General features: G+C 38.9%; 1 protein-coding gene and 2 long non-coding RNA genes across 3 annotated transcripts in view; 2 read left to right on the forward strand and 1 right to left on the reverse strand.

Moving 5' to 3' along the window:
- The window catches only part of LOC106957001 (uncharacterized), a 19,560-nt gene extending 14,726 nt beyond the window's left edge, over nt 1-4,834 (forward strand). The window contains exon 3 of the long non-coding RNA XR_001426871.1: nt 4,815-4,834. This is a non-coding gene — a long non-coding RNA (uncharacterized LOC106957001). The remainder of the gene's footprint in view (nt 1-4,814) is intronic.
- Nucleotides 1-26,729, reverse strand: part of brip1 (BRCA1 interacting helicase 1) — a 52,550-nt gene that overhangs the window by 20,021 nt on the left and 5,800 nt on the right. Inside the window, exons 7-14 of the mRNA XM_015048162.1 lie at nt 20,808-21,086; nt 18,543-18,764; nt 18,227-18,426; nt 18,015-18,147; nt 15,643-15,797; nt 15,382-15,559; nt 15,096-15,236; nt 14,007-14,168 (exon numbers count right to left, since the gene is read on the reverse strand). Of these exons, the coding sequence (XP_014903648.1) occupies nt 14,007-14,168; nt 15,096-15,236; nt 15,382-15,559; nt 15,643-15,797; nt 18,015-18,147; nt 18,227-18,426; nt 18,543-18,764; nt 20,808-21,086 (1,470 nt within the window). The remainder of the gene's footprint in view (nt 1-14,006; nt 14,169-15,095; nt 15,237-15,381; nt 15,560-15,642; nt 15,798-18,014; nt 18,148-18,226; nt 18,427-18,542; nt 18,765-20,807; nt 21,087-26,729) is intronic.
- On the forward strand, nt 6,290-8,253 carry LOC106957000 (uncharacterized). Its single transcript, XR_001426870.1, has 2 exons — nt 6,290-6,660; nt 8,154-8,253. It is a non-coding gene; the product is annotated as an uncharacterized LOC106957000 (long non-coding RNA).

The following is a 26,729-nucleotide window of genomic DNA, read 5'->3' on the forward strand; positions in this document are numbered from 1 at the left end:
AACTGTGAAAAACGTTTTAGTAGAAAACAGGAGTTAACTTATCACATGAGGATTCACACAGGTGAAAAGCCGTTTTCATGTGTGAACTGTGAAAAATGTTTTAGTCGAAAACAAATTTTAACTGAACACATGATGATTCACACTGGTGAAAAGCCATTTTCATGTGTGAACTGTGAAAAACGTTTTAGTAGAAAACAGGAGTTAACTTATCACATGAGGATTCACACAGGTGAAAAGCCGTTTTCATGTGTGAACTGTGGAAAACATTTTTGTCAAAAAGTTAGTTTAACTCGGCACATGAGGATTCACACAAGTGAAAACCCGTAGAAGTGTTTTCCATGTGTGTCAAAGTAGGGCTGTAGGATAATATCGATATCGCGATATATATCGATATTTTCTTTCCTAGAAAAAAATCGATATTCATCCACAAGTATCGTAACATCCAACTGTCATCTTGCTCACTCACTGCTTGCTTCACTGGGAGAGTGATTAGGTCATCAGGCTTAGAGTGATTTGATTCCTTCAGATGTTAAGTGTCGAGGTTAAAAAGGTATCAAACTATTCAGAGCAGGGTGCTTGTAATCCATGTAAGCTACAGTTTGTACTGTTTCAATTAAAAGAAACATGTTTTCTCTCCACTTTGATTCTTTTTGTCCAGCTGTCAACTTTAAGTCTGTGTCCATGTCCAACCAGAGCCAGGTATTGTGTAGTTGGTGCTTTTAATCAGTTTTCAGTTAAATTAATTCAATCCAACTCTATAACCATCACAAAATATCACCAAAATCACTCTGTCCCTCTAAAATCTTTCAGAAAATCGCAAAAGTGTATTGAATTGTATCGTCTGATGAATGTCGCAATATGTATCGTATCGTGGACAGAATATCGTGTATCGTATCATAAGATTACTGTATCACTACAGCCCTATGTCAAAGGGCATAAATCCCATCTCTTTATTGGGGGGGACCATAAACAGGAGAATTTCTTAGGACCCATTTGGGGGGAGGGTGTATCAGCGAAGTTCCCTTGAAACGTAACGTAAAATGTTGTTTAAAGAGACGCACTGAGCTGTCTGCCACTCCTCAGCCCCTCCCTCGCGTTTCAAACTCTTCTAACAGTTAAAGAATCTCAATATGAATGAGATGTTTGCTACCTTTAACAAAAAAGCTTAAGTCTATGAAAGCAGCGTAACAGTTTTGCTAATGAGGCAGTTTATCATGATTCAGCCAAAGTAATGAAATAAACTGCAGTAAGATCTTTATTGTTATTGTGCTTCTTATTGAGCAGTGAAAGTAAATAAAATGTTTACATGTCTTTTGCTTTAAGTATTTACTTACTGGCGGGTTTTTTGTTTGGGCTGCAGAGCCACAGCTAAGGTTGCCACCCGTCCCTTAGAATACGGAATCGTCCCGTATTTGGCTGTTAAATGTTGCGTTCCGTATTGAACCAATATGGGACGCGATTTGTTCCGTATTTCTATAAATGTCCGATAGACACGCCTATCACACACATATGAAGACTAAGTGTAACAATAATGACCAAAATAAAACACAGGAAATATTTGGTCATTATTGTCAGCTAAATTTTAGTGGCGGGATGTAAATAGGACCCCCAGAACGCTACGGACCATTGTTGTCACGGTTGCCTAGAGATGGACACTATGCAGCCACGGTGAGCTGCTGTCAACCCGCGTCTTTTTAAAACATCCTCAACCCGATACCATCATGTCGTTAGAAGGAAAACCTCTCGTAAAGATACAGACTTGAGAGGGAAGACTCCAATCCCAGGCTGAACATGTTAGTGAGGATGAACACAGTCGATTAAAACAAACGTGTTTGTCCTGGCGTGGTGTGCAGTGCTGCATGATGTCAGACAGAATGGATCAGGAGAGGAACACTGAAGACCCGTCAGAACGCAAAGGACCAGAGTCTCTTCGTCCCTCAATCATCTCCTGAGGCTGTTAACGCACAGAACATTTAGCCATGATTAAGTTTTTTATTGTGGTTTTAGTAGACTGTTATGGTTTGATTATTAAATAATCAATTGTTTGCTTATTTAATGTATAGTCGTATCAGCCAAAATTATACAAATGGCCACTTAAAGAACAAATCATACTAAGAGATTAACAGTAAATACATAAATATTTCCTACTTTAGAAAAGTAGCTTTCTGTTTGTTTTATTAAGAAATGTTGACATCTTTTATTAATTCAGTGATCATTTAATGTATTATTGCATCTAGGGGGGCCAACAGGGATTAAAGTCACTAATATAAGTGATAAGGAAAGTTCAGCTGAATCTAACACCAGAACAAAGGCAGACTGGAACTGAAACTGTGTTAACAATTGAAAAGATTCTGTTGTTCATTGCAAATGTAATTAATTGTACAGATCAAGTAAAGCACAAAACAGAAAAAAATCAAAATAATTGTGAAAGGGGCAGAGAGGTTTTTTGGTATTAAGGACATATCTTGGGAGCCCACAAGAGGTTCGGGGCAGAAGGAAAGGCAGAAAGACAAAAACTGATCATCTTACAAAGGAACGCTAGAAGCCTTATTGCAAATGGACACGAGTTTAAAGGATTTATTATGGTGCGTTCACACTGCAGCCTGAAATGACCCAATTCCGATTTTTTTGTCAATTTTGATTTTTTTGCCGGGGCTGTTCACACTGCCAAGAATGCGACCTGTATGTGTTTTGCAGTGTGAACAGGCAAATGACCTGAAAGTGTCCTGCATGCGCAGTAGAGGGCGCAGTAGCGTCAGCGTTCTCAGTGTTCTGCCAACCGCCATAAAAAGAAGAAGCGCTCAGTGTTTGCGGAAGTAAACATGGAGGCTAACGGCAGAGCTTAGCTTGCATATGTGAAGTTGTTGTCCGACAGGAGCAGCATATTAACAATTTCCTCCTCATATAGTTCGTCATGGCTGTTGTTTTTCTTCCCGCTTGTGCGTATCAGGATGCAGAATAGTGAGATTTGTTGAGAATCAGTGACGTTCAGTTCGGATGAATGCGACCTGGACGTCAGGTCGCATTTGAATCGGATACATATAGGATATGGGTACTGTTCAAACTGTCATGAAAAGATCAGATACAGGTCTCATTATGTCAAAAAAAAAAAAAAAAAAAAAAAAAAAAAAAAATCGGAATTGAATAATTCAGGCTGCAATGTGAACGCACCCTAAGATTTTAAAGACAATCTAGATATTATATGCATTCAGGAAAGTTGGCTTAAACCAAATCTTGATTTTATTATAAAAGGATATGAAAGTGTTAGAAGAGATAGAGAGGGAGGATCTGGAGGAGGGTGTATAACATTCATAAAACAGGGAATTCAGTTTAGACTATTGGCTAAAGGAAGAGAGTTAGAATATATTATTATTGAAATCTGAACAGTAAATGGGCGATTTAAAATAATCAACTTCTATAATCCATGTAAAATCCTTTCAATAGATTTAATGGAGAAACTTGAGCTTTTTTAGAGGGTAAATAAAGCTAATTACGGAGTCATCGTAATGATCAAAATGGGGATATAAGAAATAATGGATGTTAAAGATTTGGTGTGTCTAAATGATGGAATAATAATAAATTTAATTTATAATGCACTTTTCATTAATAAAAATCTCAAAGTGTTTCACAGTGCAGTTAAAAACAAAATCAACAAACAAAACAAGACAGTCATTTAAAAGTGGAGTAGGCTTGTCTAAAAGGAAAAGTTTTCAAACCGGTTTTAAAATCAGACAATAATTGCGGGGCTCTCAGATAGTCCGGAAGAGAGTTCCATAGATGAGGAGCAGCCACAGCAAATGCCCGATCACCCGTAGTCCTTAGTCTTGATCGAGGAAGGTGGAGAAGATTACAGGTTTGGGATCGTAAGGATCTAGAAGTTGAATGTGAAATAAGGAGGTCCTTCAAGTAATCCGGTGAGGTTCCATATAGACAGTGATGGGTGATAAGTGCAATTTTATACTGGAACCTATAAGTTACAGGAAGCCAGTGAAGCTCGTAAAGAGTAGGTGTGATGTGATCAAATTTACGAGCTCTCACTAGGATCCTGGCAGCACTGTTTTGAATGTATTGAAGGTGTTTTCTGTGGACTCCAATAAACAGCGAGTTACAGTAGTCGAGCCTGGAGGAGACAAAGGCGTGGATGAGGGTCTCAGCATCAGAACGGGAGAGAAATGAACGAATTTTGGAAATATTGTGAAGATGAAAAAAACAGGTTTTAAACAGGTGCTTAATGTGATTTTCAAATGTGAGATGAGAGTCCATTCGAACTCCAATGTTTGTAACAATGGAGGAAATGGGAATGTCTTGTTCAGAGAATGAAATACTCGTCAGAGTCGAGGATTGAACCTGATGAAGCGTTCCGATCAGTATGGCCTCGGTTTTGGAACAGTTCAACTGAAGAAAGTTATGGTTCATCCAAGACTTAATCTCCTCCAGGCAGGACGTTAGCGCAGCAAGTGAAGGTGAAGTAGAAGATGATCCCGTTCTAATGTTAAGTTGTAAATCATCCGCATAAAAGTGAAATGAAATGTTATACCGATTAATCATTTTACCTAAAGGCAGTATGTAAAGAGAAAAAAGCATAGACCCTAGAACTGACCCCTGCAGTACACCACAGTGATTTATTTATAATTTGAGTAATTAATGTGCTTATCGCAGCGCAATTTGATTTTATAAGTGAGGAGGGAAAAGGATCAAGTGCACAGAAAGAGGGTTTCATTCCCTTAAGGAAAGTCTCTACCTCGCTTTGAGCAATGTCATCAAAGCAGTTCAACCCAAAAGGCACAGAAGTAGAGGCCAGTCGGGAATCAGAGATAGCAAGAAACAGATCTGATCGAATTTACTTTGTTTTTGAAAAATGACGGAAACAAATTGCATTTTTGAGTCATATCTTCAGCATACATTTGTTTGTGGGGATTAAGGAGGTGATGTAGAAAAAAGCTGTTTAGAGTTTCCCGGACTATATAGACCGTGCTTTCCTGAGGGAAAAGGTATACGCTTTCTGATCTTCCCTGTAGGCCTGTTTATGAACAGAGAGATTGGTTGATCTTACACGTCTCTCGATGGCACGACCAGCAGTTTTCATATTCCACAGCTCACTAGTATACCAAGGGGCTGAACGGGAGAAAGACACCAGTCTCAACTTAAGAGGAGCATGGAGCTCCAAAAGCTCCTGGAGAGATTGATTGTAATAGTCGACAGAATCACTTACTGATAGGTGATTAACAGCAGACAGAGAGTGAAGGTCAGAGGACAGAGCCTCAGGGAAGATGTTTTTCAGATCACAGAACTGAATAAAACGTTTTGTGTCCAGAACAGACAAACTAGAGGGAATTTCTAATGAGATGATACTAAATGATGGAAGCGGATCCAGAAATAATTTTAGGGATAATACAGAGTCAGCAATTGATTTAACATTAGTTTCAAATTCTCTAGCAGGTGTTTGTTTGTGGCAAGTCTTCAACACTTGGCAATGGGTGGAAGAGGCAAGACCATTAAAATCAATCATTTGTTCAAATTCTAGTTCTTCATTAGTCAGTTTGCAAAATAATCAGACAGTAGACCAGATATATACAACAAACACTTTACAGAATCAACATGATGGGGCAAACTGTAAATTTTTCATATGGGTTCCAGCACATCATGGGATTAAAGGGAATGAAATGGCAGACAGGATGGCTAAGGAAAGTACCAATCAGGTAAGGATAGATATTAATGTTAGTTTTAGTATAACAAGAATAAAGGGTATAATTAAACAAAAAAACAAAAGACAGGTGGCAAAGGTTATGGGAAGAAGAAAAGACTGAAGGTGGTTTTATAAAATCCAAAAGAGGATTGGACAAATGAGAAGAACAGAAAGAAACAGGAGAAAAGAGATAATTATTTCACAACTTAGAATCAGACACACTGGATTGAAAAACTCGTTATTTTTGATAGGGAAACATCAGACAGGGAAATGTGACTGTGGGAAAGATGAGAATAAGACATGTTATTTTGAGATGTAGGAATTACTGTATTCAGAGAAACAAGATAATTAGGAACGTTGGTAATACGAAAATTAAATTTGACATTATTGATTTACTGCAAAAGGACTTGGGAAGCAGAGGATATCAGGCTGTATTTATTATTTTTAAGCAGAGTAAGTTGTATAATATATTTTTTTTTTTTTTTTTTTTTTTTTGCCATGTGGTCCACACTTCTTACCAGTTGGTGGCGGCAATGCTCACTTAACGTTTCTTGCCAACCGCCAAAAAATATCAAAAAGAAATGAAAGAAGAAGAAATGGACGCCGTATCTGATGGGGAAACGCGGATTGACGTAACACCTGTTTGAACGCCCCACCATCCGTCTCAGTTGCCGAGTCCTTGGGCAAGATATTTCACTCGATATGCTCGTATTATCCAGAAGGGGGCGGTAATGCAATAATGTGAATGCAGACGGTCATAAAATCCCAAAGAAGAAGAATAGGAGGAAGAACAACAAGATGGCGCATAGTTTGTTTTGCTGCATTTTTCGAGAGTTTGTCTAAAGTTTCTCAACGAGCACAATGAACTTTCACAGAGTTTAAAGGAATCATCGTCAAGTTGAAGGAAGAGATGGATGATCAGCGCAGACTGCTGGATTTCTCCCGAACTCCCCGGATTATTTTACACCGAATAGGTAGGAAACACCAGCGTTTGGATGAAGGTTAAGGTCTAAATGTAGAAATTTTCTGTATGAGGATCATTTAGTAACTGTTCCCCTCCTGTATAAATGTCTTGATATCTGATAAATGAACGCGAACATCACAACTACGCTGTGAGAATGGCTTATTTATATATAGAGAAAATGGAACCAATTACCTTTTTTACGGCTCTCGTCCTTTAATTACCGAGTTTTACTTTCGTAAACAGGAGAAATGTGAACAATGCAGCGCAAGGCCAGTAAAGCAAGCAGCATAAAACGATATTTGCGGTGTAAGTAGCTGCAAAATGTAATAATTTTTAATAAATAAATTGTATTGGCGAATATTTGTCAAACCAAATATCCTATAAAAGTCAAATCAACAAACCACCGCTGCACTGAGGTGATGCTTCATACGCAGGTAAAAGAAGTTTAATGTCGAAAAAAAACTTTAAGATTGCTTTTATGGTTTATTCTTTCCAGTTTGAAAAGCAAATAACAAAGATCAAACTTCTCATTGTTTCCTCTCCTGCTCCTCCCTATACTTGTAGAAATGGACTCACTGTCAAGAATCTGGGTTAGGAATGTGTTTGTTCCTTTAAAAGTAAAGAAACAAACAAAATGATAAAATAAGCAGTTATTAAACTCAAAGTTTAATAACTTAACATAATGTTAAGGAGAACTTTGTTATTAAACTCAAAGTTTAATAACTCAAAGTTAAAAGTAATAGAAATAAAAAGTTAATAGCTCCAACATAGAAAATACATAGAAATAATAAAATCAACTTTTAAGCAGTAACAATAATGCCTACTGATGGGTATTTTCCTCTAACCTTCATAAAAGAACCACAGACAACATATATGAATTTTATGACCAAGCTTTTGCAAAAGGAGAAGACTCAGCAAACTGCTCCTCCAAGCCGTTCACTGAGCATTCTAAAGACCCTTGGTTACAGCTCGTCTTTTATTATCAAGCAAAAAGAAGGGAGTACAGGGAAGGGAGACAGCAGACGAAATACGACTGCTGTTTCTAAGATAGGGAGTATTCCAGTTGATAAGAAGGCACCTGTGGAAACATAATTTAAGATCTGGGAAACACAGAGTTAACTGTTTCACATGAAGACAAACAGGCAGATGTGACCTCCAGGTCAGTTTATACACACAGAAGGAAGAGAACACTTTAATAATCTATAGATTGAATGTCGATTAACTACTGTTGATTAATATTAGACTGAATATGAACTAAAGTAATAACAAAATGATAATACCAAAAAATCTCTAACACCTTCAATGAAAAACGTAATACTTTTTTTTTTTATTTGATAATTTTCCAAATGTCAGCTGAATATGTGAACTTATCTGTCTGTATGTCTGCACTCTTTATTTTCAGGTGTGTTCATTTGGTGATTTCTGTCTTAAATGATGAAAGTCAGTTTTTTACTTCAAAAAATAAAGTTAACAATTCCTCTTTTTTCTGTTTTTCTTATCCAGATTACCTGCTACATAATGTTAAGGAGGAGCTATGGAAGCAGGAGAGGAGATCCACTCTGGACCAGGAGGAGTCAGAACCTCTGCAGGTGAAACAAGAACAAGAAGAATCAGAAGATCAGCAGATAAAAGAAGAGCAGGAGGATCTAGAACACCCGCAGATAAAAGTGGAAGAGAAAGAAGTTTACTGCAGTCAGGGTGAAGAACAGGTTGAGTTAAAACAGGAGACTGATACCTGCATGGTGGTTCCTGTTGATGACCAAACATCCCACACTGAATCAGAACCAAACAGGAACCAAGTCATCTTCCAGGAAGCTGCTGAAGCTGAGAACCAAAATCAGAAAAAAAGCAAATCTTTCTCATGTGTGACCTGTGAAAAGCGTTTTGCTCTAAAATCTGTTTTTGATGCTCGCATGAGAACTCACACTGGTGAAAAGCCATTTTCATGTGTGACCTGTGGAAAAAGTTTTCGTCTAAAACAGAATTTAACTCGGCACATGAAGATTCACAACAGTGAAAAACTGTTTTCATGTGTGAACTGTGGAAAAAGTTTTCGTCAAAAAGTTAGTTTAACTCAGCACATGAGGATTCACACTGGTGAAAAGACGTTTTCATGTGTGAATTGTGGAAAAAGTTTCAGTCGAAAACAAATTTTAACTGAACACATGATGATTCACACTGGTGAAAAGCCGTTTTCATGTGTGACCTGTGGAAAACGTTTTAGTCTAAAACAGAATTTAACTNTGATTGATTGAAATACCATATATTTAAACTAAAGTCAGATAAATAAATTAATAAATAAAAAATACATGATTCAATCACACTGCAACAATTACTCTGCTGACGCCTCTGCACATTGGCCGCCTAGCACGCTACTCCAACTCTGAAATTCATCTCAGCGTGGATCGCACGCGCCTGCTTTCACTGAAATAGCACACGACATTTATATCAAGCCCCTGTGAGGATGCATGTTTCTTTGGAGAATTCTACATTTGGGTATGAGTCAAGTTTAAATGCCACCGTATTTGCTCTGCTTGTACAGCTCTAGGTGAAGCGCAAATTTAACCCATAGTTGCGCTTTCAGAGGTGTGAGCATGCAGTGAGAATATGTCTTTGTGAAGATGTATCATTCTAGTGTGCGTTTGTATCTCAACATGCTCCTTAGCACGAGGCTTTGCATCTGCATTGAGAACGTTTATGGATGTTTTCCTGGTTAGATGGGGAATGTTAGTGGGCAAGCACCTTTTGCACTCACCTCGTAGTCGTGCAACATGTTGATTTTATTTAATTTATAAAATTAATTTTCTTTCGATTTTCTTTTTTCTTTTAATTTTGTGGCAACACAATGTTTTGTCTACTTACAGTCAGGCAGCGTTGCTGCATGTAGTGATCAGAAAAACTCGGTCCATAAAGCTCAGGCTGGCGGGTTGTCTGTTTGATGTGAACACTTATGGAAAGTTCCAGTTATGGCATTCCCATCTTCAGACACAGAATAAAAAAATGGGAACCCGTCTTGCATTTAAAATTTAGACTAGTGCAGCTGGAGTTTACGTTCTAATATCCAATTCAAATGCCAAGCAAGGGATTATAATGAGGAAAACATGCAGTAATCTTGGTAGCTAATTGTAATGTGGCTAGCAATAATTACATGAGCAAACAATTAAAAAAAAAAAGACAGACAAACAGCTTTGGGTTCGTTGGAAATATAAAATTCCAGTTAGCTGTATCTCCAGTTACTGAAAAAAACAAAACAAATTTCCACTGTGACGGGGTTGTCTTATGACTTGGGCAACCAAAAATGACTGGCCAAGGCCGGAGATCACTTTAGAGAAATTTATTAAACTTTTCTTCAGGTGATTAGAGAGGAAAAGTGCAAAATAGGTGCAGAGGACATCCAAGACAGGTTAAAATCAGACAAACAACACAAGAGTCCAATACCTTCACTGTGACTTGGCAGAAGTCTAGCCACAGACTTCCTGGAACAGAGCCCTGCTTTTAAAGTCACAGGCTCCGCCCACAGCAAAAACAAGCAAGCAAAAACAACTAAACAATTACTTCTAACTCAAGTAAACAAAGTAATAATTAATAATACCAAGGGAAAAAAGAAAAAAAAAGTATATAAATAAACAAACTTGTGATCAAAAATACAATAATCAATGTAATAGTAAACACTCAGTATGTTCCGATGACATCACTACGTTATCACATGACTCCCTCCTGGCACGCCACAATCCGGAAACAACCCTGCTTGAAACTAGAACCGGGAAAATGTTTGGAACTGAAAATAACAGGTTTAGGATGGATATGTTAACTGAAGCAGGAACACCGCGTGTGCAACCACGATGAACCGCGTCAGTTTAAGCTGCAACAAAAAGTAAGTTAGCGATTATGTAAACTCGTGTGTATGTGTGCGCGGGCATGTTCGCATGCTGACACGGACTCATAATTAAGACCCGGCTCGTGATGGCTCCTCCATCACATCCACCTTAACTAAAAAGATTTTTGAAACAGCTGCAGAACATTTTAAGGCCAATGTTCTGCTACATTAAATAACAAGCATCATCAAACACATTACTGCCAGAGTTACTTAACGTATAAAACTTATATAATTAGCTAATGTTTATAGCAGTTGTAGCAGCTTTTTGTGATACTGTGTAAAGAAATAATAATACATTTCCAATATACTGTGGAGCAGTACTGCCAACTATACCAAACATAGTACCAGTAGTAGCAGTTATAAATTGCTTATTTGCACTTTGCACTTTCATTTTCAAGACTGTTCTGATAGGACCAATTATCAAAAGAGTTAGAGGTGAAATATGAAGAAACATGTGCAACTGTTTTTTGAATAAGTTATGGATGGCTTTTGTGATTGGCTTTTTGGTCTCGAGCTGAAAGTTGAAGAGAGCATGTAATTCCATTAGGATTATTCTGGGCTGGAATTAGGCACTTCACTTTGAGCATTAGAAGAGATTGAATTAAATGATTAATAACCAGCAGACTCCTTGATGTGGGATTGTAGGAGAGAGATGCATAGGAAAATCATCTGGTTACTGCAACCAAACCATTTTCAGCTTTTAAAACTCAAATAACTCAACTCTAAGATGGCCATTTTCACTTAGTATTCCTAATTATGCCAATTGCAATAACCACGAAACTAAGATGCTAAAAACCAGTTTTACAGCCAATTCTTTCTCACACAGTGTGACGTCACCTCCGTTCCTAGTACCAATGTTCAATGACTGCTCACAGACAGAAGTCTAGAAAGATTTATTTCAAATTCTAAGTAGAGTTCTTAAAAAAGACATTTTCAAATATCTAAAACAGGAGATTTTAGATATTTAGATGTCAACCAGAGATGGTTGTTATTCTTGTTATCTAGTACATTCAAAGCTTGCTGAAAGAAACGCTTTTAAAAAGTAACAGATTACTGTAGTTCCTTTAATAAGTGCTTTTAAAGTCTGAAAATGCCAGCCTACTCAAACAACTGTAAAACAATCCAAAGTTTCCATGGTAAAAAGTCAAATAAAACATCAGCTCAACTCTAACATCTACAGTGATAATTTACACTGGGCAAAGTGATCCATCAATCTAATTTGCTCCAAAAACAGAAAAAGCATCTACCGTGATTTAAGACATTGCTAGAGGTGCAGCTACAGTCTCCGGATGAGCAGCTGAGGACAGTGCAAGCTGGTGGGTGAGCAGCGTGTATTCCAGTTTGACTGTGATTTGACACGAGCTCAGTGGAGCCCAGGCACCGGACACTTCTTCACACAGACAGGGAGGCGACTTCACCTAATGGCCCCCATCTCTATCTCCTTTGAAAGCATCTTGTATTCCCCTTCATGCCTCTACTTCTACAAAAGCCTGCTTTTCTTAATTAACCATAACACCCTCTTTACTTTGTGAAGCATTGGTCTTTTCTTTCAGTGGCTAAGCTGGACAGCTGAGTACGCTGTGGTTTTTACTGCTTAGACTAAAGTACCACAAAAACAGAACAGATTAAAATTTTTGGGATAGCGAGTCCATGACCATAACTGTAGGAATGTTAGCAGAATTGTAGAACTTTGCATGTACAGGTAATGCCTAATAGATTTAGATTTTGCCTATATTTACAGGCAGTGCAGCAGTGTCACGATTAAAAACACGAATGACCCCAAAACCCATTCATCTCTCTGTCCTCTGCCTACTGCAGAGGTAACTGTGTGGATGGAGCTGATACTCATCACTTCAATGTAGTGAATAGAATTGTCTTGAGATGTCTTACCATCTCTATGTCCACTGCCTGCACACAACTACACACACCAAGAGGCAGACGGGACTCTGTGGCACCACCAAGGCCTCCATGGGCTCCAATTAATACCCAGCCCTTCATATTCCCTCATCTCCTTATCTTTAAGAGCTGACTGCAGATGAAATATTTATGAACCAGGGAAGGGAAAGACTTCTACATGAATATCAATAATAGGAAAAAAACATCCCAAGGCTCATAGACGCTGCTTGACTGGTACTGCAGGCTGACAAAAGTGAGGTAAAAGGGGAAAACAACACAAACCTGAGTCTTAGCTTTCCCTTGCTGTTTACATGATGGTATCATAAGCTGTTGAAGAATGCAACCTGATAGCAAGCAAAGACTGCAGACGAATCAAACCAGTGATCACTGGACGAGACACAGAAATACTGGTCCAAGATGAGACATGAAAACACACCAAAGGCCAAACTAAAACCTGCCATGGGCAAAATGCATGTCTCTGTATGACTCATCATAGGAGCATCAGCACCATCAACAACTTTACATTTACATATATTAAATACATAAAATGATATATGCTACTTAATTACACTGCATATGCAATGTGATTTTTGGACAAATTCATACAACACCATACGAAATCCATTTGGCCTTCACTAAACCAGAGTGACAACTGAGCTACAGAGAACATTCATTATTCATGAAGATAAGGCCGCAACAAACAAAGGGGACAAAGTGTCTATGAGTGTGCACTAAGATGTGTCCTCATTAACTGAAAGAGGATACAGTTCTGTCAGAATGATGTCATTTAACAAGTCCCTGACAAGTGCCTTTATTGATCAGTAAGACTCTATTATAACATGATAGTGTTGAACTTTAGAAAGGCAAACAAATCCAATAAAGTTCAGATTTGGTTCTTTTAAAACTATTAATTTTTAAATATGGTTGTGCTTAAAAAAATAGATTGATAATGTATGTTATATCCAGCCACATACCATTATGCTGTCTGATCTAAATGCTTTGTTGCAGCAAAATTATTAATGTGTGGTCTCTTCCTCCTCCTAGTGGTAAGACATAGCAGTGGTATTAAACGTTCTAAACCCTGAACCACCAGATTAAATTATTTAAGAAAAGATCATGGGCAGATATTACATAAAGATAGAAATAGAAAATGGATAACACCATAGTGATTATATAATGGTCAATGCTCTGAAAAAAACAACTAGCTTAAAATTAATGCTCCACTTGTTTTATCAGTTCAATTAAATTCAGTTTAGCACTAATTCACAACATGTCTTCTCGATGTATTTTACAAAAAACAAATCCATTCTTAAACTTTTGGAACAGACTTAGAATAAGTATTATTTGCAGAACAGAAATAAACAGAAATAAATATGTCAATGTTAATTTCTGCTCAGTTGCATCTGTCCATTCTCTCTCTTACAGTAAATACATCATTTAAGTCCCTTGCTCCTTTCAAGCATTTGGTGCAAGGTGTTTAGGGGCTTATAGTAGTCCACTACAGTCTGGTTTATTGTCCATCTTTTTAAATTAGATTTCTATATTTTATCTTTGAGGACAGAATGTTTTGCTGGTGTGTTTACCTTGTATGAAGGCAGAAAGCAGAGTACGCCTTTGGCCATGACCCGGCAGACATGGAGCAGCAAATCCCCCACCTCATCCTGGAAGGCAAATGTTTCAGAGTGCTGAAAGGTGGCGCAGAGTTTTCGGCCTTGGGGTCCTGCACCAACAGTGCCCACCCACACCTAAGCACAACAGAAAACAGTGGGTGATGTTCAAGCAAAAATAGTCAAATTAGCTTTTCTTTGTGTGGTGGAAGGGCCTAGTTAAAAGTCCAGCGCTAAATACAACAGTGTCAGTGGCAAGACAAAATAATTGATGTTCAGAAACTCTCCACCCAGTCTGATTTAGCCTGAATTACTTTACAAAGTAAAATTGGCAACATTTTCAGTTTCCATATGTACAACAGCGGCATATACTTTTGCTATCCATTTTTTGTTTGTGAAGTTTTAATTTTTGTAAACATCTGGATTTTTTTTTTCCCCAACCATGCATTTTTTGGATTTTCACAGTTCAGAGCAATGACAGGACACCAGGACCTACCATCTGGTTTCATAAGCATATTATACAGAATCTATTTATTTGGACTTTGAATTCATGTCAAATTCCAGAAGGGATGACTGAAATAAAATCAGGTTTTTGAAGATATTTTCATTATCATTAGTCATCTTTTGAAAGAAAAGAAAGTAAGAAAACAGTTGATTAAAATCAGAAATTGGGTACACTATGATAACATCTGAGATAATATTTTTAAAATCGCACTTGTAAACAATCTTAAAAAACAAGCTTGTTTCCTTTTCCATCCATGTTAGAACTGCTTTCTGTTGGTCTGTCACATACAGCCCAATAAAGTATATAATTGTTCTGGTTGAAACACAAAGTTCAAGGGAATTCTTAAGCAAGGCATACTGTCTCCTTATTCAGCCTGGGTTTTATATCACTTGGAGACATTGTGACATCTACTGGGCAAAAAATGTACTTGGCAGAAATAAAAGTCTTGCAATTATCTCTGGAGTCAATTTAATCAAGTAGTGTTAATAGGTTTCGATGTAAAAACAAACACTGCTTTATTCATGAACACATGTCAGAACAGGCACTAAAATCTCATTAACCTGGGATTTGTTGATCACATGGTTGGCTTCTAACTGGATGGTGAATTTTACCCCAAGTTCAGAGGAGAAGGAGCCCATAGGTGACAGGGTTCCTGATGTCAGTACAATACTGCGCACTGACCCACTCAGGTCAGAGAAAGCCTGAAAATAATCAAAACAAATTCAGAGTTCAATTTTATTTAATAACAAAAAAACACAGGGAAATCGACATTCTTATTGCTGTTGAAATCAGCATATTTCTTCAGCTCAGTGATAACACCCTCTGTTTACATGTCAAACATCTCACCACAGCAGGGTTGAGGCACCAGAAGCTCAGGGTGAGAACTTCCTTTTTAACCCGCGCGTTTTGACGGTGTCGGTGGTGAGGCCGGACCAAAAAGCCCTGGGCATCAGGAAGGTCAGGTGGGACCTGATTGGTCCAGGCGTAGCTCCTCTGCAATGCAATGCGGTAGTCCTCAGCAAACCTGCAGCACAGGAACACCTCCTGATCGACCGGTTACAAAAGAAACACGAAGGAGTTCCAAAACGTCAAAGTTTGGTCTCTCACCTGCAGCTGTCCCTGTAGAGAAAATCCAACACCATGAAGAGGTTTTTCAGGACAGTTGCTGTAGATGCGCTGATAATTGGGACCTGCACCATGTCCTCCTTGCCATTAACCAAACCAACACGCTCCTCCTTCTCCAACACAGATGCCAGGTTTTGCTGTCTCAGACATACAGTAGAGCAATTAATCTAAGCTGCTCCAAAGAGCTTTAAACTTTCAACTTCTAATGTACTCTCAAAGGACCTATTAGGCAAAATTCACAATTTGCAAGTTTTGGGTTTCTACTGCTTCTAAAATCAGGCCAACCCCTTAAAAAATCACTCAGCCAGTTTTTTGGTGTCTAAAAAATCCCAACTTTCAAAACAACTTTCAAAACTTCCGGAATGTAATATCACAAATCAGCAGGCACTGCTCCTCACCTAGCAGTGCACCAGGCTGCACTGCAATGCACTTCAAAGCCAGTGGGCTTTGAAGCCCAGCCCCTCACCTAGCAACCCCAGCAAAACCCAATCCGTCACCTAGCAACCCCAGCAAAACCCAATCCGTCACCTAGCAATCTAGGGTGTTTTGTCAGCTGGTTTTACCATCCAGAAACCACTTGCTGCATTCTTGTTGATTGTGCAGGAGTCTCTACGTCTGCTTTTCAAAGATGTACTGTTGAATAATTGCTATTGATGCTCCAATCAGGTTTTTTTGGAGCTGACACAGATACAGATCACCCATGAGGGCCAATCACTGCCCATCACTGATACCAATTTGATGGATTGGCCGTTTGTTGGTTTAGGTATAAATGCTTTCGGCTATGTGATCTTGCAAAAAGGAACTATAAAATCACCTTAATTTAGACAAAAACATACAAATCACTTGCAGGTGCAACGCAGTCAAAAAGACAATTAAAAAAATCTATCAGCAATACAGGATGAGGAGTTCAGGCTCTCAACAGCCTAAATTATACAGAAAGTTAAATAAATCTCACAAGATGTATTTGAAAAAGAAATCATTCAAAGTTAAATGCAGGTTGCATTAAGTAAACAATCCTTAGTTACTAAATCAAATCTGCCTGAGAACATGGCTAGCTGTTTTGTGCTCACTGGTTGTTTCTGACTGAGTGAAGTAATTCTGCAGAACACAGAAGAGGGAGGCAGAGAAGCTCAATTTTAGCATGAGGCAGATTACCTGCCTCATGTTGAGACATAGCGAAAAATTTTATATATGGTATATGTAAAAACTTTTTTGTTTTTTTTTAGTTATATGGTGCAGCTTCTGTGATGGACTGGCAACCTGTCCAGGGTGACTCCACCTCTCATCTATTGACCAGTAACCCTGGTGACCTCACTAGGAATAAAGGTGTAAGATAATGGATGGATGTATGCTGCAGCTTTAAGGAGACATTTGATGTGAGAGTCCAAGTGGATCCATGCCTGGTGGGGCAGGAATCTAGGGCAACGATGTAGAGTTGTTTATCTACCAGGCACTAGATCTGCCTGGTAGAAACTAGTTAGTTTCTGTGAAGCTAACCAACGTTAATTCTGTGAAATATTGCGCCCCAATAGAGCGTGGCAGCAGTCCAACAGCAAGAGCACTCGATGGAAACCAGCGTCTTCTACCCCTCAGAAAGGCTGGTCATCTAGTTCAATAAATGTAATTATTTTCTGGGTTATTTGCTCAGCCTTCTGATTGTTAAGTTCATTGTTGACAGTTGCGGGGTGCTTTAATTGTTTCTCCTGTCGTCCTTTTTTCTGAACTCAAATTTGATATACCATCAAATGCTTGTTTTTTAAATGTGACATTAAATTAATTGTGTTGCTGCGTTTTGACATGCATTTCCCTTGAGGTATTTTTTCAAGATGCAAACTTCACATCACTCTCAGAGCGCAACGGTTCCACTCGACATTGTTCAGGATTGGCTGCAGCACGCTTGCTCAATGTGAAAGAATGGGGGTGATACGCTGTACACAGGGCCTCTGCAGGTTTACTGATGATTGGTTTTTGTGATCAGTAACATTAAACAATGATTGGCTAACACGATCACATATCGGCTGATAATGATCAGTGGCCAATGGATCGCAAAGCCACTCAAAGTTGCGCATCTGTTAGCAGTTATTTTCACGTGTGAGTGTAAACATTGAGGTGGAGATTGTGGCCTTTAGTAGCTTATTTGGATGTAAGTGACAGGAGGCCCTAAAACAGCTCATTCTGAAAGGAGTTCAAAATAGGCAGAACTAATCAGACTAACATCACAATAACATCTCAAAATCAAGAATGATTTTGTGCAAAAACTGTAATGAACATGTTTGTGTAGCACATAGACCCACCCTAACCTGTTCAAGGAAGCATAAGAGGTCTTTAAATTCAGCAACTCTAGTTTTTTTTACCTTCATGTTACTGAAGGTGTCAAATGTGACACCCAAGCTGTGGAAAACGGTCAGTATATCCTTTCCACTCCAGACTTTGCAGGCGCTCTCAAACCCTCGTTCAGACAGCAGTGCCTGGCTCTCTTGGATCCAGCTGAGTTAACAACAGAAAACTGAATATAAAGCTCAGGTTCTGATAAAGACAAGATGGTACGTTTCCCTCAAACACTGACTTAATCAGGGCGTAGCAGAAGTTCCTGAGAGACTCGTGCTTGGAGCGTCTAATGTTACTGTGGACCATGCCATCCAGTTCATCTTTGGTCATCTGCAGGCCGCTGAGCTCTAAGGTGTAACTGGCGCTTTCCCTTGCACAGTCTTCTATGTTATGGGCCTCATCCAGCACCAAGATCTGCCCCTCCAGGTCAATCTCCATCTGCTCCAGAAATATTGAAAATAAGAACAGAACTGATTATACGTTCAGATGTGATGAGGAGTTCTTGATCTGCAGCTTTCATGGTTCTTCCACTGTTTATTTCCATTGGAACTCACACTCTCTCTGATTATTGGATCCAGTAAGTAGTTATACGGACAAAAGATGATAGAGGCATCCTGCATAAGTTCCCGAGCAGCATAGTAAGAGCAGGCACGGAGCCTTTTCCCCAGAGACACCAGATCTTCGATGTCCCAGGCTTCACGCAGCCCATGGACCCACTGTAGGGTGTGCTGGTCCCGCATCTTCTGCACACCATGGTAGAACCTGCATGACCTTCCCTGAAATATGAGCATGTTGAAATAAAAATAAAAAAAAACGGACATATGTGATGCATAATTGATCATAATGGGCAAACATCAAGTTCCCAACTCCATCTCTCTGTCCATCTTTCTAATAATACAGTCAGACAGAGATTTAAAAAAGAAAAGCAAATGAGGTGGATTAGCAGAGCTTGTCAACAACTTCTGGTGTAATTCAGGACATGTTACTGTGGAATATTATCTCTGTTGCGTGGATATTAAACTGTTAGTATGTGATGACAGCCATCAGACTGTCAAACAGCAACAGTCATCAGTCAGAGGCTATTTTAGATTTGTGGCAAGACTGACTCCTACTAAAGATCTTTACTGCCCACAGTATCACCATTCACAGTGACTCCTAATATAATTGGTTGATATAAGTTACAACAACATTTAATTTCCACTTAGGATCAAATATTTTGAACTGTATCCATTATCACTAACTATAATAATATTCCAATATGGATGTGTTGTTTGGAGCAACACATCCAAACACTCATGTAGAGAATGGTGAAGCAATCTGAAGAAGCAACATCTAATGTACCAGGTACGAATTACTGCCAGCAGAGATCTCACACCCTGTCCTTTATTAATTTAACAGCTTGAGGTGTCACTGTCACAAAAACACTGTACACAGTTTCAGACACAACAATCACAGAGGATGAAACTGTCTTCTTCTCTAAACGACGTACCACGTGGGAACAGTGACACTGAACCCTGTCTGCATGGCAAAACAGGATCTGATTGGGGGATTAACAGCCCTCAGCTACTGTTGGGATGTCCAGAAGAGCTCTGAGTGAAGAGCAGCCTGAAAACTAGCAGCAGAACTGCTGTGTGTCCCTACAGCCTGCTAACATGACAATGACTGCACCAGACCCTGAGGAGATACAGGGTGTCGGTGACAACTGCTCCAGATGGGGGTTATTTCTGGGCCACCCTTTTCATGACAAAGTCAGACAATTGCCTTGGAAGGCCAACACCTCCATTGACAGCATAATTGTCATCATTACAGAAGGCGCCTGAACTTCAGGACAGTAGGGGGTTACAAGTGTATCATGTCTCAGAAAAACAGCTTTTGACATTCTAGGGTGTCAAAAGATGTCGTGTGGCTCAATTGTACAAAATTTCTCTGAGGCTATGAGCTCCACAGTTTACTCTAAGCTGACTACACAGTTGAGAAAGTGCATCTATCTGATATAGTAAAAAGAAAAAAAAACACTCTATTTGAAGCAGGGTAATAATAGTTTTGGGTCTTTCATTATTGTTTATTTTTATTTTGTTGTGACTTTGTTAAATTTTGTCAATTTTAACTAGTTTTTAGAAAGCGTTTGCTAATTTTTATTAGTTATTTAATTTTTTTTGTTTGTTTTAGTTTTTTTGGTTAAAGTAATAGTTTTAGCTTTTTCATACTTTTTCATACTTTTTAGTTCTGCACCTAAAATTTAACCAAAGTATTGTACTGTGATAATGAACACTCAACAGAAGATACCATTTTCAAAACATTTATGGAATTGTGGGAATTCCACAATTCCATAAAATGGCGACTTTTGCTGTCACCATTTTGCCAACTGGTGCAAGTGTCACCAGGAGGATTATGGAGTGCCGTAATTTGCAAACAGCTGACATAAACCACTAGTGTAGCGGTGGTGAGTGGTGGGTTTTATTTCACATCAGTTCGAAAGACTAATAAATCAATTCATAAATACAAGACTGAATGATATTAGATCTATAATTTCAGTATGATTTAGTTTTGTAAATGCACCACGTAGATCCAGTTAATTTTAGTTTTTCCCCATTAATTACCATTTTCATTTACTTCAGTTAAAAATTTTCTCAATTTCAGCTTAGTTTTTTTAGTTATAATAATCTTGTTCTGAACACATCATGAGTATTTAATTGTTTTTATGAAGGTGAAACACTAGCATATAGTAAATACCCTGGAGCTGTTATATTCGTGTATGTACGTGTGCGAGTGCGTGTGTGGGTGTGTGTGTGCGTGTGTTTGCGTGACTCCTTTCTCACATCTTTGGCCTGCAGCAGATCCTTGCAGCGTTCATTGCGGTTGAAATGCGGCGCCACGTCTGGGTTGACACAGGTGTGATCTCTGCTGGAAAGGATAGTCATGTGCACTCCGGAATAAACGGTGCGCTTCAGCTCATGAGCAATCTGAGTTATCTGCTTATGGGTTCGTGTGCCAAAAAAAATCTTTGGAATCTTCTTGTTGCCATCTTTGTCTTTGTCTTTGCTCTTCAAGTTGTCTTTGGCTGATGCACACGGACAGCGAGAGCAGGGTTTGGAGGACTGGACAGAGAAAAACACTTATTTCTAACGGATTATAGTTTGAGTTCAGCATAGTTTCATTTTATTTTCTGTTAATTCTATAGAATACCAGCGTTACATCAAATGTCAAAGCATTTGCAGGACAAACAGGTTCAACTCATATTTTTTGTGCTAAGAATAATGCCAAAACTTAAATGTGAATGCCATACGATCTTATTCAATAAATTAGGACATACGTCCTGATGAGGGTCATCAGATTAAAAAATAATCTTTTACCAGGTATTAAGATACATTAAGATATGTAAAGATGACAAAACATCAGTCATCTGATTAATCTATATAACACAGAAGCTAGTTGTTCTGTCAGTAAATTACCTGACAGAACTACTGTTTTCAGTCTATAAACTTCAGTAAACAATTAACTGATGTCTAAATTAGTTGACAATTATTTTATTAATTAATACATCGCGATACGTCATTTCATTCCTAAACTTAATTGTGTTTCTGAAGTCTGGCTTTGCTTGCATTATACTGATGCTTTAACAACTAGCTCAAAATAATTTTGTCTTGACTGACTCCAGGTAATTCCAAATTCTCATAAACGTTTTCCTTGAAAGGGCATAGATATCAAAGAGAATGCTGCAGCACAATGTAGCTAAAACATAAATAAACTGAAAGTATGGCGACTTTCCCTGAGAATTACGATACAAATGGTACAGACGCAGCAACATTATCCATGGCATGAACAGGCAGTCTGACAGAATGTCTTGTATACTCTTTTGAAAAAACACACTGAGAAGAATAAAGAATTTGTATCCATACATAAGGCATCCTGTCACTCACCACCAGGTGACCTTTACTAGGTTTGAAAGATGATAGGCCACCATTGTGGTGAATAAGAAAATCTAGCTACTTTATAATTGGTTGTCCGGTGACGAAGTGAGTTATTTTTCCCTGCTCACAGGTAAAGTGTAGAGCTTATGAAACTGATACTGCTAATGTGTCAAGCTCTTAAGTGGTGCAGTCTTTGACTGTTCAGTTATTCACAGGAATAGCTATTCTAAAATCCTGACTGTTTGAAGATGAGTCGGTTTTCACAAATAGCATATTTAGGAACAATAACTGGCATTGGCTGCATGTACTTTAAGCTAGCACAAACTAACAGACGGGGAAGGAACAGAAAAAGTACACAAACATTAAATAGTGGTAAAACATTCACTGAAGATGTCAGAAAAATTATTTTTTCTTCCTTAGTGGTCTTTACTGTTAATTGACAGCAATGTCTGATCACATTACACCATAGTTTCTTCACTCTGACCTAGTCAAGTGTTTAAAAAAAACACACTAAGGGTTTTTTCACAGCTGGTTGTCCGTAGATTTGATTTGATTGGGGACCAAAACTGCAACATTTGTTACATTTTCAGTTGGTGTGGTTCCCTTTCACAGGGCACTGTGTCAAACGATCCAAACTAACTGAAAAACCTGTTTCTCCCCTTCGCCTGTGGTGGCGCTGCACCAAGAACTATTGAAGGAATTGACACAAAACCTCTGAAGAAGACCAGCACACATTCCTTCTTCAAAAAATTTAAACAAAAAGCAAGTGGTATCAGATTTTATTGGTTGTAGAATTTCTCCTGCAGCTAGTGATGCTCCTGCAGGCGCCATTACTACGCACCAAATCATGTCCGCAAAACCAGACTGTACCAATGGGAGTAGAAATCTGTCACAAAAATGGTCATAGCACTCTTATTTCTTATCCAATTTCTATAAAATACAGCTTAAATTAAAGCTGAGAAAATTGCTGATATTTTAATATTTAAAGATCCCTGGATATAAATCTGTAAATGGCTAAATAGCTTGGTTTCTGTCAACATGAAAGCGAGGACTACGCAAATTTCTCTTTTATATTGGTCAATAACAGAATTTTACATGATTAGCGCTGTTAAAATTAGTTTGTTAAAATTTAATAAACAATGGCTGTACAATAGTTTAACCATTTGATGATCATTTCGTTGCTTGTACTTGTGACGGTGCAATGACAATAAAGTTGAATTCTATTCTATTCTATTCTATTATGAATTTCACCATGTTCTAGAAACCAGGCAATTTGTCCAGTTTTTGTCGTTTAATGAAGGTTTAAACATTACAGTGGCTACAGCGAGACACACCAAAGGGAAAATTAACTGCTAAACTGGTGTAAACCACTTTCTGCTTTTCCTCACTCTCTGTGTTGTCTCTACACGAGGACCTATTGCCACGACAACTGACACAACACTTCCGCTAGGCCACAGAGCAGAGAATAATATATTGACCAGAATACCCTGCGCTATAGTTAGCTTCCTGCTTTTGGAGCAGTCTCCAGTCTGCTTGCATTCAAGGGACTGTGTGTCTAACAAGGTAGTCAGCAACACACAAACACCACAGCGGACTGTACTCTCACCATTCCTTTTCACGCTGCACACTTCAGACTTTCAGCATAAGTCTGACTTTCTGTCATCTACAGAAATACTCAGATGACTGCTGTTCTCTGGTGTATCAGAGATGAACAAAAATCTGAGTACAGAGGTCTGGTGGACTGCTTTGTGGCATGGTGTGGGAACAAAACAGATGATTTTTGACTTCAAGAGAACAGAGTTAGATCAAACCCTAAATCCATCATGGGAGAAGACATGGTTGAGACTGGACTGCAGATGCAAAGAGAAGCATCTGTAAGAAGGAACATAGCAGACTGGACTTGATGAAGAGGCTAAGATCCTTCAAGGTTTGCAGTAAGATGCTGCAGATCTTAAAGTCTGTTGTTGAGAGCGTCATGTCTTCTGCTGTCATCTGTTGAGGCAGCAGCATCAGAGCCAGAGACACAAAAATATTCAACAACTTGATAAAAAGGCTGGTTCTGTTTTGGGGACCACTGTGGAATCTCTAGAGATGACGACGCAAAGAAGGATTCTTCATAGGATCAAGAAAATTATGGACAACCCTGACCATCCTCTTTATGATACTGTCTTGGAAAAACGTTTGCTACAAATGATCAAGTGTTCACTAAAGTTGTTATTGCACTTAGGTAATAAAAGGTTTATATTCTTAATAACGGAACTAATTTGAATGTTCTTATGTATTTCTAATATTGTTTAAAATAAGCATAAGTGGTTAAACGAAAATCTGCACAATGTGACAATTTTTTTATCCAATTAATCAATAAATCATCAGAATAATCAAATACTAAAATAATTGTTAGCTCCAGCTCTATACCATTTATACCAACTAAACATAACTCCCTATTCTAGCCAACCCTTAAGTCTTCCATACTGACAAGAGCGATTCCACACAAGAATGAATGGTATGTGATGCCATGCATTGGTACTGGCTTTGCTACTTATCAAGGGATCAGAAAGTAACACTTCTGATGACATACAAGAAGCTCCAATTACCCAGTGGCTCAGATTTTCCAAGAATGTTTGCCCATCAAAAATGACAATGTGTGGTGAAGTGTAGACCAGATAGCACTCCTAGAGAGCTGCCTCTCAAAACTAAGAGGGATAACGAGCCCTGAGCCCATGTGAAAAACAAATAGAGGTGCTCAGGGCCCCAACACCAGTTCAAGTTACCGTTCTCCTCTGAAACAGTTACGCTCCACAGCCTGGGCCTAAGGCCCGATCACCTTACCTGCCACTGCCACATTAAATAGAGCTATCCAAATATCCTGCACCAAGATGGCCAATAATTACTTATTCATTGGCAGGTGAGGGGAGGGTGGGGAGCTTAGGGCAGCGTAGAGGGGCATCCTGATGAATAGAGGCCCTTGTCAGGAGCTGCAGCAGGAAACAGCTGACACAAGAGTATCTTTTTACGCGGCTCCTTCACGAGATGTCAAGACAACAAGGTCTCAAGCGTGGCCCCGGAGCCCCAAGCAGAAACCCCTTTGAGAAGAATGCAGACAACTGGCAGAGGAGAAAAACACAACGCTGCAGAATGGTTCTCCTGCTGCCGCTCAAACAGAATGCTTTATAGTAACACAAATGCACCACGCTGTTCTTGGCTTTACAACTGCTGGTACACTGGGGGTGTTCTTGTCTCGCTCTCTCACACACACACACACACGCACACATGCAGACACACACACGCTGCGAAGTGTAAGCATACTGCCCACAGTGGCTGCTGCTTGTGAAACTGACAGAACAGAGGTCAGTGGTGTTACTGAACACCTCAGAATGTTCACAGGTAGCTCTTTGTTGCTGCACTCCTGGCCAACACCTGAGAGATGGAAATCTCACACTCCATAGGGGCCGGTCACAAGGAACCAAGGGGCCACAGGCAGCGGATCACCTAGGCACTGCTGGCGCCTCTGACTGGACACCAATATGCTCCTCATTCCACAGCTTTCGAGGGCTTGGAATTAATTCCAATAAAGGGTGGGCTTCAATAGGCACTACTTTGGAAGACCTGACACCCAACACCCCTTCTCCAGATATGACCACACAGCACAGGTAGGGGCCCTGGCAAATATCTGCCCTCCGAAGCACCTGTTTATCCCTCGGGCGCAGTAACCAGCGGGTGAACCCCATTCAATATTTATCCCTGTGGCTTTCACAGATCAGCAGCCCAAGCGAGGCAAACCCTCTTAATTAAAACTGGAGCTTGCTTCAAAGGGCCCCATTCAGGCCATCAGTCAGCGCTCGTGGGACAAAGCAGTCCGGATCATGTAGCTAAAGTGAAACTAGAGACAAACGCGCTTTTTCGACTTCACTTTCCCTCCTCCTCTTTTTCCACATCCGACTATCCAGAGCTCTCGTTCCAAGCTCCACAGCTGTGGCAGGCTGCGACACTGATGTGGGAGGCAGAGCACCCCTGTCAACTACCAGCAGGGGTAGTCATGATTTGGGAGATCATGACTAACTTGCTTTAGTCTGGATCAGGGTTACTTCTGAACCCAAACCAGAAACCACATCACAGATCCTCTCAGAACATTATGTTTCTGGATAGATCTGATTCAGCTGCTACTACAGCTGAAAACAGGTTCAAATGTTAAAATATTTATATAAATTTTCATTTCCTGGATGACTGGCATCAGATCATATGTGGCTTATACAGGAGGGAGTACAGATAGAGTGCAGCTTGCAAAATTTGAAGATCTGGGTCAAATGGAAAAAAAAATAAAACATTATGGTGAAATGTCCAGAATTTGTGCGACTCTGAACAACTTTCATTGTATTTTATTAACATGGGTATACCACCCCTCATTTTTTTGTCAATGTAATTAGTAATAATTAGTAATAATTAAAGAAGCTTAGCAAACAAAAACAAAATTATTATTCTTTAATGTAATGACCAAAAAATTACTATGAACTGACAACAAAACACCAGAACAAAGGAACCTTTTCTGATCTACCTCATAAATACTAACCAGAAAAATCATGACAAGAAACTTTTGAAACAGCAAGACATCAGTTCTTGATCTAAAACCTTTCAATGTATGGATATAAAATAGCGTTCAAAGTAAAAATATTACTGTTCTAAATGTTAAGATGTCATCTAATAAATGTTCTGCTCAGATCAGTTTGAAGTAAAAAGAATGATGAAGTTACAAATATTACAGTGAAACAGGATGCATAAAAAAACACATTTCAATTTATTCAAATGAGTAGTGTTTTTTAATTGAATTACAGT

Source organism: Poecilia latipinna, unplaced genomic scaffold (genome assembly GCF_001443285.1).
Source record: "Poecilia latipinna isolate Pla-1442-1.1 unplaced genomic scaffold, P_latipinna-1.0 Scaffold864, whole genome shotgun sequence".
Taxonomy (NCBI): domain Eukaryota; kingdom Metazoa; phylum Chordata; class Actinopteri; order Cyprinodontiformes; family Poeciliidae; genus Poecilia; species Poecilia latipinna.